This window comes from Charadrius vociferus, unplaced genomic scaffold (assembly GCF_000708025.1).
Source record: "Charadrius vociferus isolate BGI_N301 unplaced genomic scaffold, ASM70802v2 scaffold266, whole genome shotgun sequence".
NCBI classification, from domain to species: Eukaryota; Metazoa; Chordata; class Aves; order Charadriiformes; family Charadriidae; genus Charadrius; species Charadrius vociferus.
In genome coordinates this window covers 2,865,381-2,879,178 of record NW_009649114.1, presented here as the reverse complement: position 1 = coordinate 2,879,178, position 13,798 = coordinate 2,865,381, and the positions used below count along the sequence as shown (strand labels likewise).

The window sequence follows — 13,798 nt, the reverse complement described above, 5'->3', positions numbered from 1 at the left end:
TAAATATTTATTATCTAGGATAATAAATTATCTGCCCAATGGCATAAATTTATTTCACTTTGCAATTGTGCAAACCCCTCTAAAGTCTCTAAAGAGCCGACTACAACAGAATCACAAAGACTGAGTTTGGCCTGAAAGCAGTTATTCATACCCATTTGATTGCTACAGAATACAGTTTATCCTCCTCAAGCTAAGAGCAGGTTTTCCACTCAGTACTGACTGAATACTCAGTCAAATATAGCTTAATATTTCATATTTATCCAAATCTTGATGATGGTGGATGCCGAGCTAAGTGCAGAACCCAAGGTACTGGAGATTGGAATTCCAATACGCTTTGGCTAAAACACGAGTTCTGCACAGCTACACATTTTCCATTTCCTCTCACCCTCACGGCACAGCAGGATTAGTCTCTGAGAAAACTCTTACTCAGGTTTTCATTAGGCTTGGCTCACGTGGGATTTATACAAATTTAAAATTATTTCAATTTAGAGGGAAAAATTGGAAGATTTTCACATAATACTGAAGAGGAAAAAAAAAAAAAAAAAATACCCCCCCCCCCCACCCCAACCATATAAAACTCTTTTTAGTGCTCACATGAAAGCTACATTACCCCCAAGCATCCTTCTAAGTTACCACAGCCTCTTCAGGAAATGTGCTCGATACAGTGCCGAGCAAACCAAACATCCCAAACTCGCGGCAATAAAATCTTTATAGTCCTTCTCATTTCTCTTTGCACGAAAGGCAGATTCCACACCCACGCTAGTTCAGGCGAAGCCCAATTAAGTACCGTACCAGAACATCTCCAGTACTCTGTCCTCGGCACACTGCCGACACCAGTCCCAGTTATTGCCGCATAACCACGCACACCTCGCTGCTCATCGCACCTCCACCGCTCTTTGGCTCCAGTGCAATCCCTCGCTCAACATCTGCATCCTCTGCAGCACCCAAGGTGAAAGAAACTAAGAAACACTGCAAGAATCACTAAGCCCGGCAGCTTTCAACCGCTTACTCTCACCTAGCTACGTCACCACCCCCAGCATGCTGGGTGCTTCTCAAACATTTGGAAAACCGAGAGAAAAAATACAAAACGATGGGCAGATGCTCAGCACGTGCACTTGGAATTGCCCTGCACCAGAAATACTGCCCCACTGCGAATCGCAAGGCTGACTTTAAAACATTTGGGAGAAGGTTCTGGGTTGCATTTACACCAGTACGATCTGACACCAACTTCAACAAGGCAGATTTCACCCCGGTCCTGGTTTCATTGTCCCTGCACGGATGAGAAGGGTGGAAGGGAAGGCAGGTCTCCTGCTGTGATCCTCCAGGTGGCCCATGAGGCCAAATCCACCACCAATGGGGATTTTTCAGCGAGCCAAATGGGGACTGCCCCTTTCCCCTCTTGCCTGAGCCAAAACAGTGGTCCTTCAAGGTCAGCAATATCATAAACTGGCAAAAGAAGGTAGATGGAGAAGGTGCCAGCTATCTGTCACACTAATGGATAAATAGATACTTATGCTTCCCGGATTTTCCATCCGTTGCTTAACCCGCCCACAGTGAAGTCGTCACTTAATTTTAAATTAAAAGGGGAGCGAGAGGGATTGTTAAAAAGACCTAGAGAAAGGAAGGGAAGGAGGCGACATCTGAGAGCCCTGGGTCATCCTACCCCATCCAGCCTCTATCACTGCTGCTTTGTTCCATATTTAGCTCCCGACAACTGTGCCTAGTGCAGGAACTCCCAGCTCTGTTTTTCCCTCCTCCCTCTGCCGCCTTCTCTCCCTTAGAGCTCTCAGAAATTGCTCTTTCTTTTTCCTGGTGGCCATAACTTAATACCCCTATACCCAAGAAGATGGCAGAAAAGCAGGAGGAGCCCAGCAACACCCAGAACGGTGAACCCGACAACGCAGAAGAGGGCGAGGAAAAAAAGAAGAAGTTGAAGCGGGAAGACCTGCCACCATTTGAAATTGTGACAGGGTAAGAGGTTTAGATATAAATATGCGGGCGCGAGAGAGTGAAGCGGAGATGTTCAGAGGTGTCTGCCTCAGCTCTTGTGTTGGGTAACGAAAGACGGCATCTTCAGCCGGTGCACTTCTGAGTATTCTTAAACAATGTAAATATGGCTTTCGTTGTTGTGGGATTTTGTTGAAAGTTTCCCCGAGTTTTACAGAGGATGGATTCCCAGCAGGCAGGCAGGCAAAGCTGTCTGTTTTATACAAGCGGGTCTGTTTCTACAGCGTCGACTGAGTCCCTCACAGTGCAAGTAGTCCCACCGACTGCAAGGGGATCACTTGCCTGATGATATCGGGATGGAAGGTATTGGCTCTTGATGAGCACTGAATATTGATTTCTCGGTGTGATCAATGGCTCTTGTCTGAAAGTTTCCCTATCTGTGGATTAGGAAAAATACCCCTGCTATGGCTGATTTGCTTTATGGACCTAAGGGATAGGTTTTTCAAGAGAGCTAAAAGTCCGCATTTTCAAGGGCTCCACACCCACAGCTGGAAACTGACTTCCAAAAAAGCCGAACTCACAGAAAGGCACCAAAACAACAGGCAGTTTTCATGACAGCAAAGCAGCAAGCAGCTCCTTTTGCTCCAGAGCCCGGCCTTTGAAAAAGGCAGATACAACAGAGATCTGCTAGGAAGCTGAACTCTGTCAGATATAATTGACAGCTGCAACTAGAAAATGCTCTGTAATCTGCTATCTCTAAGCATTTCAAAATGCTCACTGCAGTAGCAGCGAGATGCCTGATGTCATTCTTCTCTCTGGTCCCCTTCGGAGTCACCAAGGCAGCGCTCCCAGCACCTAAACCAAAACCGTGATTTCTTCCAGCTGCTTGAATGTAAAGCTCCGGCCAGACTCTAAAATCTCACTCGGAATCCTTCTGCCTGTGGCGTGGTCACTGGTAAGAAAGATTAAAAAAAAAAAAAAAAATTGAAAAAAAATTGGCTGGCATTTCTGAAAACGATGCATGAGGCAGGACAGCACCTCTGTCTGATCTCACGCAGTTGGGCTACATTCCTGCAGAGGGGTGAAAAAAGCATTTTCTTCTTAAAATGTGTCTGCTCTGACAAATCAGTTCTTGGGCTGGGGCTGCTCACGGCCTTTGGTCTCTGTCACACACAACCGTAGCAATAATACGCGTCTGCTAGAGCAGTGACTTAAGAAAAACCACATCCGTCTGCCAGGAACAGAGTTAGGACACCTGAAATTGTTTATCTAAACCACTGGACCTACGACACATACGGTGACAACTTCTACACACTTAAGACGTACTAAAATGAATCTCAAGGAGGAAATTAAATTTTTCAGCTTTAGAGCTCTCACCTTGCAATTAGAAACGCTAAAGAATCAGGCAGTATCTTCAAACCTCCTTGCTAACCCCAACCTGGATAGGAATTGGTGCACTAATCACAGATGAAAAATACTTCCTTAGTGTCATCCTGCAATAACATTATTTGTTGAAACACGGGTGTTGCAGAATTTGACAGGACTTTCCACTCTGGAAAGGTGGCAGCAAGAATGTGAGGGATGACACGTCATTAGGTCTGAGGCATTTAGAAAATCCCTAAAGATCACCGTTTAACGAGAATCTTCAGAAAAGCAGGAGGATGGAGATTGCAACTTTTCCCTTCCCACACACCGCAAGCGAGCTGTGTGACATTTTCACTGCATCACCTTTAAGGTCCCTTCCAACTCTAACCGTTCTATGATCCTATGACGCGTCCTTGCAGAAAGGGGTAAGAATAGGAAAACTGAACCTGCCGAGGCTGAGGAGCGAGCTGTGCTGCTGGAGCTGCAGCGGGCAGAGGTACTACGGTAAGAGCGGCGAGAGATGCAAGGAAGCCTCGGGTAACGCTCTTCTAGGGATGGGTTAAAGTCCGCGCTGTGGCATCTACATACGTTAAGGCCGTACCAGCTGAGTTTCACATTCTATACCCTGACACCAGGCAAGACAGGGGGCTTAAGTTTCTGAAATGAAAAGTACTCAGACATTTGGTGAGGGCCCACAGAGCTGTCAGGATGTATTTATACCGTCCCCATCACAACGCTATTTGGAAAGTGCTTATAAATATCTGGTGAATTCCTGTCGGAACCATGACCCGGTCTGCTCTGATTATTAGTTTGTTACTCATATGCTGGCTGGTAAAGGTGTGAATGAAGAAGTAAAGCAGAAATCCTAAAGGACCCTGAAAGAGCTACAGAAAAATCCAGCAGTTTTTACTTTCATTTTAAGAAGTACACTGTGAGTTTAGACCATGCCTCAACCTGCTATGATCACTGCTTGGATTTTTCTAATTATTTGCACATTTTCAGCCAATAAAGCCAGTTATGTGAATTATGAGAAAACACACAACCGCAACTGTGGAAGCACTTAAATTCAATTACACTGCATTTCAGTTTTAGCCCTTGGATTAGGGGCATCTCATGACACACAGCCAAGTTTTCAAGCTGTTGCTTATAGCTCTGAGGAGTCTGGCTTACAAGAAAAATCCTGGGAAGCTAATCACTCTGTTTAAGAATATTAACCCCTTTTTTTGTCAACATTTGGCTCAACACAGTCTTGGATAAATATAAGCCCCATCTGTGTACGTTTCATGACATTTAAGTAGGCACATTTATTTACACTTTCCCCAGGGTGTAAATGAAGCTCCTTCTAGCAGCGATAAACCCTGTGACAGTGGATCATTATGGGCTTTCTATAATCAATAAGCCCAGCGTGAACGTGTTTATTTGTGAAGTTTTCAAAGAGCAAGCAAAAGGACACCTTTTTATCGGCTCAAATAACCTCAGACGGTAGTATAAACAGTCATTGAACAAATATTTAAATCTGAAGAATATGTCCTACTAGTTTACAGCATCTTTTAGATAATCCCACGTTTTTATTCTCTCGTTAGAAATTCTCATTCTCTTCTCCTGCCCAGCACGCAGTAGTGCCGGGGTCGTGCTGGGCAGCTGCTGTATTCCTCCAGCCCACCTTATCTCAGCAAGCTTAAAAGCACGTCCTTTGTTCAGTCCAGTACCATTCGCACAGATTGAGGCTTCTGCCTGAAATTTTTTAATCTTTTTCATCTCAATATGATCTAACAGATGACAAAACACTTTGCTACCCAGGGCAAACACCTTGGTAAATTAGGTTTGAGGTATTTAGAAAATCCCTAAAGATCACCATTTAATGATGATCCTCAGAGAAGCAGGAGAATGAAGATTTCAACTTTTACCTTCCCATACACCGCAAGTGAGTGGCGTGACCACCCGCATCCTATCACTGGAGGAGGCGATTATTAAGAGTATTGTGACAGTTCAGTGCCTGTAAACAACTTTTAAAAGAACCTTCCACGTACATAAAACTTACCTGCAAGTCTTACACTGAATACGATGGCTTTACTGGAGAGGGAAATGGCAAAACTTCACTAACTGCAAGAAAAGAAACAACAGCAGAAAAGCAGTTAGCCTAGTCATTGAAATATCTGAAATTAGTATATTTTAACAGATTGCAAAGTCACGTGCAAATGACACAATTTTTATGTTTAGCATTTATAGCAGTACAGCTTCCAGCATAAGAAAATATGAGAATGGAACTCCCATCTCCTAGGCATGGTTTGTTAGCATTATCGTTCCTTAATGGTGGAACAAAAAAAAATTGGGTAAAATAGAGATAATATTAACATGAACATCACCTGCTGTAGGTGCCCCTGCTCTGGCGGGGGGGTTGGACTAGATGATCTCCAGAGGTCCCTTCCAGCCCTGACCATTCTGTGATTCTGTGATTTGTACACCACCTGTCATTCCAATGTGGGAAACAGGCTTGCCAAGAACTAGTCATTGACTCGGAAACAGTCTACTCAAAGCTAAACTTGAGTTTCCAAAGTTGGCTTAGTTTGTTGTAGAAGTTGACACAGCAATTTCAGGGATGTATTTTGATGCTCAATTGTTTGCAGGGTTTTAATCTACCCAGATAAACAATTCCGATACCTCACTTTGCAGTAAGTTATGAGGGTCGTCTGCCAAGCCTGCTACAACTCCCAGGTGAGACTGCACAGCACACAGCATTTAAGCACGTACGCAGTCCTACGGTACACATGGTTTGTTCTTGCCCATTCTTTCGCTGCCGAATCACCCGCTACGGGGTTTTCCAGTTACTCACAGGACCGGAGACACCTTGCCCAAGTCCCCACGGCTGGGAAGAGTCACATAGCAAGGACTCAGAGAAGCCCTGTCAGGACAGAAGTTTACAATTCACACTTGTGCTGAAATGTCCTCCCCGCTCCGGTTTACGGGGGATTAAGCAGATTCTCGCTAACTGGCACACGCGGCTCATTGGTGCCTACGCATCCATCAGCAGCGAATTTTCCAAGCTCCCAGCCAGCTGCTTACAGACTTGGAAAATGCCCTTGGCTTTGTTTATATTCTTTATCGGAAACTTATTAATTAAGCTGATGCATATTCCGTGTTGCTAGGAGGGCAGATTTAGGTGAACATCCCAGATAATCTTAGACCGACACCAAGATGATAAGCAATAAAATCCGTCTCGAAGGTCTGACTAAATACACCTCTGAGTCAACACATCCTGGAAGAGATCACTGCAGCTCGTGCAGACTCCGTCTCATCCCTGACGTAACTAACGGCTTCGCAGTCAACAGACTTAAATCAGGAATGAACTTCCATGTGACTCTGATGTGCCGCATTTAAATACACGATGATGCTATTTGAAAACAACTTATTGTGGCCTTACAAACCTAGCTCTGAAACAAGGCAATGGGTGGCTTATGTGACATATATGACCCAACATAGCTGGACTTAAAAGAAATCATTAATTAAAGAATCATTAAATTGTTAAGCAAAGAACCATTCGTTACCTAGGATATAAAGCAGGAAAAATGTAATTCTCAGAAGGCTGTGTGGGGTTTTTCTTGTCTCAAAGAACACGAGAAAGGAGTTTGGGGAATAAGAGGCACTACGCTAAATTAGAGTCTGATAATGCGCTTTAATAAAATCAATGGAAGTCTTGAAATTCATCTTAAAGAAACTGAGACTCTCTCTAACAGATAACTTTAAGTTACCTAACATAAGGGAGATCAAAATGCCAAGAAAAGGATGTTAAAGTACTCTTTCCGGATAGCTTAGAAATTCTGCAAGCTTCCCTTTTCTAGGCTTGTGCAAACTCTCAGTGCGAACCAGAGAACCATAAACCAAATCATACCAAAGCAGCATGATTTATTTGCTCATTAATCAAACTAAAAGTCTGCATCCGCACTGCTGCTTCTCATCCCTCATTAATACACTGCAGCTAAAACAGTAACAGCATGGAAAGCTCCCAAAGAGGCTTTTCTATTGTTTAAGTCCTGTCTTGTGCACATCTCATCTAAGCAGAATTGACCAATGTAAGGGTGTAATTAGATTATTTAAGAAGCAGCTGAAAATCTGCTTCTATAAAATTTCTAAAGCCGAACTTGTACTCTAAACTTCCACTGTCACGAATCAATGATATGTGAAAAGAACTACGGTGGTTCCGGACTGACAGCACCAGCAGATATTCCCAGCGTAGATGCAATTCTATGAACAAAACTCTTTCGACTTGCTGCATTTGGAAGACTAATGACCTTCCTCTCTCAGCACAAAGCACAACCGTGCCAACCTAACCGAGTCGACTCTCACACCATTTGGCTGGTGTAGTACACTGATATTCCAAGAGTTGTTGTTCACCTGTCAAATCACGCTGTTGGGAAATCCAAAACAGAGGCGGGAACTGTAACTCCAGGCCTTTTGCTGCGAATCTGTGCGGCAGGACCAAATGGACTCTAGATACCACTGTAGTATCACAAAAAACTAAATAGAGAGGGTGTCCTTTTATGTTTTGACTTTCTCAAAAGCCAAAAATGCCAGAGGACTTTGTCAGCAAGAAAATTTCTGGCTGCATTAAGACAAGTATGGAATATATAAATACTGAAGAGAAATCTCTGAAACTTTGTAAGTGGAATTAAACATTGGAAAATTGTATTTAAACTTTTAAAATAACACAAGCAAAGAAGCTTGGCAACAGCTATAATTTACTATAACTATAATTTAGTTATGTATTTAGACATCACACTATTTCCAATCCTTTTCTAAGAAAAAGCCATTTGCTTACAGTATGTAATGTAACATTTGCAGGCAGGTATTACTTGCAGAACTCCTAAGCGCCTGCTCTCTGGTCTTCCTGCTCAGACATTCCCGTTTCAACCCCTCTGACTTGCAGAGAGTATCATCCTATTTGGGGCTCCTCATGCAGCCCTGGCAAAGCCTTCTCCATTGCACTCTATAGAAAGACATCCACTAACATTAAAAGGCATCAGATCCAGCTCTTCACTAACAGCGCTTAGTCCTGACCTGTAACCATCCCACGTTTTCATACCGGCGTTTCTCACCAGCAAACGGGCAGCACGTTCACTCCTCGTTCCCACATTACGAAGCCAGCGTAACATACTGATTTTGATTCTCTTCACTCTTTTCCATACTGTTCGCTTCCACCGCCTCTGGAGACATCTTGCGAGATGCTGCATCGCAAATGGTTCTTTCCTCTCAGCAGCACGATGCTTTGCCACTTACTCCTGCAGCCTCGTTGCTCTCCCCAATTAAAATTTCCAAGAGTCTGAGAATCTCTCCTGACCTTTGCTCAGTGAACCCCCTGGAGAGGCGCGACATGATAATCTGACTATAGATGAGACAGGGATGAATAAGACACTTACTGTTTTACAAAGATTCATTATTGCCTCACTGGGAGTACCAAGGTTATAGGTCCACCTAAAGCTCAGATGAGAGGAGTACAACATGCCAGAAGATTACTAGTGTGTAATAAACGAAATGTTGTGTTACCACTTTTCATTATTTCACTTTGGTCGCTCCGTGCAGTCTTCACTCCCGTCCTTTGTAGCATTTAGCAGGTCACAAAGCACGTTGCCAGCAATATCTTTTCCATCTTTCCACCTAACATCCTTCAAGTACTAGTTCTTGTACGGATGTATGTACTCCACAGTTAGATGCTACAGGCAGCCATGGGGAAAGCCCAGACCTCCATTAGAAAGGAACAGGAACTACGAGAGGCAGCTTTCCTTTTTCACCTCTCCAGTCAGCAATATATAAATGCTATACACGGTATTTTAAGGGACTCAATTTTTAACTTCCCTAAATAACAACAGATACCTTGTTTGGGTGAAGGAGCACTGCAAACTCATTACTCACTGCGATGATTCACTCTGGATGACGGTCATTTAGAAACCCAGAATGGAAGAGGTGCACAACAAATTAAAAAAAAAAAAGTTTCTGGTTTATCAGTAAGATAAACCAGAGAGCTGTCAAATTTCAGTGGGAAACACACTTTTTCATAGCAAAGTTATTTCAGGTATTTTGTTAAACCAAAGTCACGATATCATCCTACTGAATGTTAGTATTCAACAGATACTGGAAGAGTAAAACTAGAACGCATTAAAACTGCAACTCGTCTGTCCCGCTTGCCTCTACTCAGAAGAAATCCAGACTGCAAAAGCACTGGGGGTAACACATTCATTAACAATGCCAGAGTGATCATCCTAACGATTTAGGACAACAGATCCCACACACTAACATTGCACCACCACCCTGAAAGAATTACGTTAATGGCCTAGAAAACAGTAGAAAGGTTCAGTTTAGGGGTGCATTAATACTGGGAAAATACCAATTGCTGTCCCTCCTCACCATCAATAAATATCGCTCAAGAAATACATTTCAGAACCCCGTTGCTCTTCAAATATGCAGATACCAGAAATTCCCAGTACAAGTTTGTTAAAATTAAGTGAAAAAGACTAGGTAGTGAGAATGGGCCTGGAAGCCTCATCGCACAGCAAAACTAGCTGAATATCTTACAGTTTTTAATGTATTTTTATCCTCCTATTAAAGACATCTCCTTTTAATACACGGGGAAATACAGCTATCGTGGATGCAGTAACTTGTCCAAGATCACACACAGGAACTAAACTATGTCTATAACCCTTTATTATCTGCTGCTGAGATGCTTCTCTCCTCTCCATTCTCTATAGGGAGCGTCTCCCAGCCATATTTTTCAAATTCCAATTCAGGAATGTGGAATACAGCTCAGGCCGGAACAAAACCTTCCTGTGTTACGTTGTCGAGACCCAAGGCAAAGAATCAGTGACTTCTCGGGGTTACCTGGAAGACGAGCACGCAGCCGCCCATGCAGAAATGGCTTTCTTCAACACAATTTTACCAAAGTGTGAATCAAGCCTCCGCTACAACATCACCTGGTACGTCTCCTCCAGTCCCTGTGTGACCTGCGCGGATCGGATAACCGAGACGCTAAAGAAGAACAAGAACCTGCGTCTGACAATCATGGTAGGGCGCCTCTTCATGTGGGAAGAGCCAGAAATGCAGGCTGCCCTGAAAAACATGAAGTCAGCTGGCTGCAAGCTGAGGATTATGAAGCCTCAAGACTTTGAGTATGTCTGGCAGAACTTTGTGGAACAGGAGGAAGGAGAGGAAGCAAAGGCTTTCGTGCCATGGGAGGACATTCAAGAGAACTTCCAGTATTATGAGGAGAAGTTGGCAGAGATCTTGCACTGAAGCTCACGTGAGTGAGGATTTCCACTTGGTCACCTATCTCCTCGTATTAGCACTGCAGACTCCCATTTTTTCGCATGTTCTTAAAGGTGTAACCCAGAGCCAATTTCAGTTACCATTACTGTCGTATATACCCGGCTGGGTTTGCCTGTACCCGAATATTGAAAATACCCCTAGGCAGTACCTCACCCCTTCAACAGGAGTTACACTACAGTGGGCTCCTCCACAGCAGACACGTAACAGATTTAGAGCTCCCCCCACCCCCCCATCAGAGTAAACACCTCCAAGAACAAGAAATAAAAAGGTACTAGGGTCACTAGGTACAAGAAGAATACCTCATTGTTCCCCACACGCATGATATTCAAGATATGCGTGGAAACAGTGAAAGGAATGTAGAGAAAAAGGGATTTCCTCCACTCCCCAAAGTCCAGCCCTCTAGAAAAAAAAAAAACAAAAAACACGCAAACAAAAAAACCAACCAGTAAAGGAAATCAGTTCATGCAGAATTCTTTTTTTTTTTTTTTTTTCCTTAATGGGTACTCAAGAATCACCTATTTCAGCCAAAACCCATGAAAGCATTTGAAGCTTCTAACATGTCTTTTTCCTTCCCCAGCACCAATTCAGAAAAGGTCTATGAAGAGAGATGCGACAGCCTTGGCATCTAGGACACTCCTGCTTTCCAAAACTTTGATTCCAGCAGGATGGAGTACCAACTTCTGGAAGACTAGGTCCTGATGGACTACAAACACATATACAACACAGATCTGTGGTGTCTGGGATTTTTTTTTGGTTTATTTTGTTCCTTCCTCCCCGCCCCAAACAAACCCATGCTGCCCCTGCTGATAGGAGAAAGGAAGGGAAGGTACAGCGTGATTAAAGCCTCGAATGACATGGATTGCAGCAGACCTACAGGAAAGCCTGTAGGCCTCACATACTGGGAGAAAAAAGATCTTAGAACAAAGTGGCCAATTAGATAAAAGCATTTAGAAAGTACATACTTCGTAAATGTTAAAAAGAAAGTGATTTAAGATTAAAAAAAAAAAGGGTTGTCTTCCTCTGTCATCATAGTCATAAATCATGTCATCATAAATCATAATCAGAGCTACGATTTAAATTAGGGCTAACTAGTCTATTCTAAATTATGATGGAACCCCAAGTACTTGACTTCAAATACCTTCTCCCTTTGTTCAATGTTTGTGATATAAAACTGAGAAAAGCGAAGTGAAATAAAATTGGAAGTCACTGCAAAAACCTATAGCACTGTTTACTCCTTCTTCTCTATTTGCAAGAGGTCCTAAATTTAATCTGACAAGTGAGACATCCTGGGACAGCCACATATGAAATATTTTGTTGCTGAAGTGCAGCATGATGAGAAGGGAGAATTACTATACGCCAAAACAATTTGGAGAGTACCTATAAGTGTGGGAGACAGAGAGAAAGGGCGTATCGCTTTCCATATAGAACAAGGCACAGACCAAACAAGGGTCACAGGGACCCCCATCAGCTCAAAAATCAAGTCAGATAAGGTTCATTCTTCCCATCAGTTCTTCACCTTGGGTTTCTCCTGCACTGTCACAAGCTGCAACAGTGCTGGACACACACATCAAATTGCTGACCACACTTGTCTCTTACCTCAATCAACTGCACTGAATTCTGTCATAAATGAACAAGTGGCAATAAGAACACCTTTGTTCAGCCACTCTGGATTTCATCTCTTTGCCACTAGATTTAAAAAACAAATATAAATAAGCGTAAGGACTAAATCAATGAGCAGTTTTAATGTCCACTCTCGATCAGCTCAATACTCCAAGTTCCTATTTGTCTCACTGAGTTTATTTTTTTTTCTCCAGTTGTGTATTTAGCAACAGCAATTATCCACCAAAAACAATTTACAGAGGATGGTCAACAAACAAGGAGACTAATAATATGAAGCTCTTACAAGGCATAAATAGGATTTGCAGATCTGCATTGGTAAAGAAACCACACGATACAGATAAACCCACAATGCGAAGAACAGAAAACGCTCCACCCATTCCATTCATAGTGAAAAAAAATTAGCAACTACAAATTTCTCAACTGTTACATCCCATCTTTTAGGTTTATTCAACCTATCTGGCATTTTTCTGGGCATTCAGTACCAGAGAAGTCAAAAAGATTTTTCTATTATGGGAGGGTGGGAAAAACCAAACATAAAGGAAATGCAGAGTGTATGATAATTCTTCAGTACTGGAACCAAACTGTCACAAATCAAGTGTTTACCAATGACCTGATGAGCTAAGTGTGTTACCAATTTCCATTTGCTATTGGTGACACCAAACACCAATCTACATATAAGAGCTCAACTACAAGTGCAGGAAAAAAAAAAAAAAAGACAGACAAACCTTAAATGCCACACTACAACATTTTACAACACATTAGTCATTCACGTGTGTGGATTCTCAGAAAATTGAATTCTGTAGATGACACCAATTATACAGTATAAAATGCACCCACAAGCTGTCTTTACACATCTCCAGCATTCACCTTCAAAACTCTGTTTTCCTCTAAAATACAGCCACAATGCATAGACATCGGTGTGTTTTTCAAAAAGGACCATGCTATGATCCGACAGCAGAGTGCCGAAGAGGTATTTATTTAATGTTGACAGCATGATTCTTAGTGAGTACAATCTCATAACAAAAAATTGTATTTGTGGCCAGAAGGTAGAAATTAGATTTTTAATCCCATAACGGGCACAGTAAGTAAATCATATGCCAGATATCAACATTGCAAAACTTAAAAAAAAAAAAAAAAAGTAAGTGACAGGGCTCACAGCTCATCGTTATCAACCATAACTACAAACCAACAAATACCCAAGCAACAGGCAGCTCCAATTTCACTCTGCATAGGAACCGTCAGCTCTAAGAAGCTCTAGTGCAGTCAGGTGCTCCGTGGAGGACCAGTGACATCTCGTGGCTTGCTGGGACAGACTAGGAATTCCCTGAGGGTTACCGCAAGCTTCTTCACAAGCTCCCTGAACGCTACACCCCAAATTAGCTGCTCTGGAGCTTTTTTTTTTTTTGTTATTGTTAAAAGCCCCTGCCACTGACAACACAAGAGTGATCTACCCGCAGACAAAGAATGTGCTCAGCATGTGGCTTCCCCCTCAGCAGTTAACAGTTTTCCACTCCTGAAAGCAAGGGAAATGGGCTCTCCTTAACTCTTTGGC

At 42.8% G+C, this 13,798-nt stretch overlaps 1 protein-coding gene across 1 annotated transcript; it reads left to right on the top strand.

Annotated features, from left to right (window-relative positions):
- Positions 1–1,635: 1,635 nt before the first annotated feature.
- On the top strand, positions 1,636–11,310 carry APOBEC2 (apolipoprotein B mRNA editing enzyme, catalytic polypeptide-like 2). Its single transcript, XM_009888254.1, has 3 exons — positions 1,636–1,971; positions 10,053–10,600; positions 11,204–11,310. Exons 1-2 carry the CDS (start codon positions 1,847–1,849, stop codon positions 10,591–10,593), a joined length of 666 nt encoding a protein of 221 aa, XP_009886556.1. The 5' UTR covers positions 1,636–1,846; the 3' UTR covers positions 10,594–10,600; positions 11,204–11,310.
- The last annotated feature ends 2,488 nt before the right edge of the window (positions 11,311–13,798 follow it).

Excerpts from the sequence above, each read along its gene's own strand:
- APOBEC2 (XM_009888254.1), top strand. The coding sequence starts at position 1,847 with ATGGCAGAAAAGCAGGAGGAGCCCAGCAACACCCAGAACGGTGAACCC. Across the intron at positions 1,972-10,052 it reads CCATTTGAAATTGTGACAGG|GGAGCGTCTCCCAGCCATAT; the intron begins GTAAGAGGTTTA and ends CATTCTCTATAG.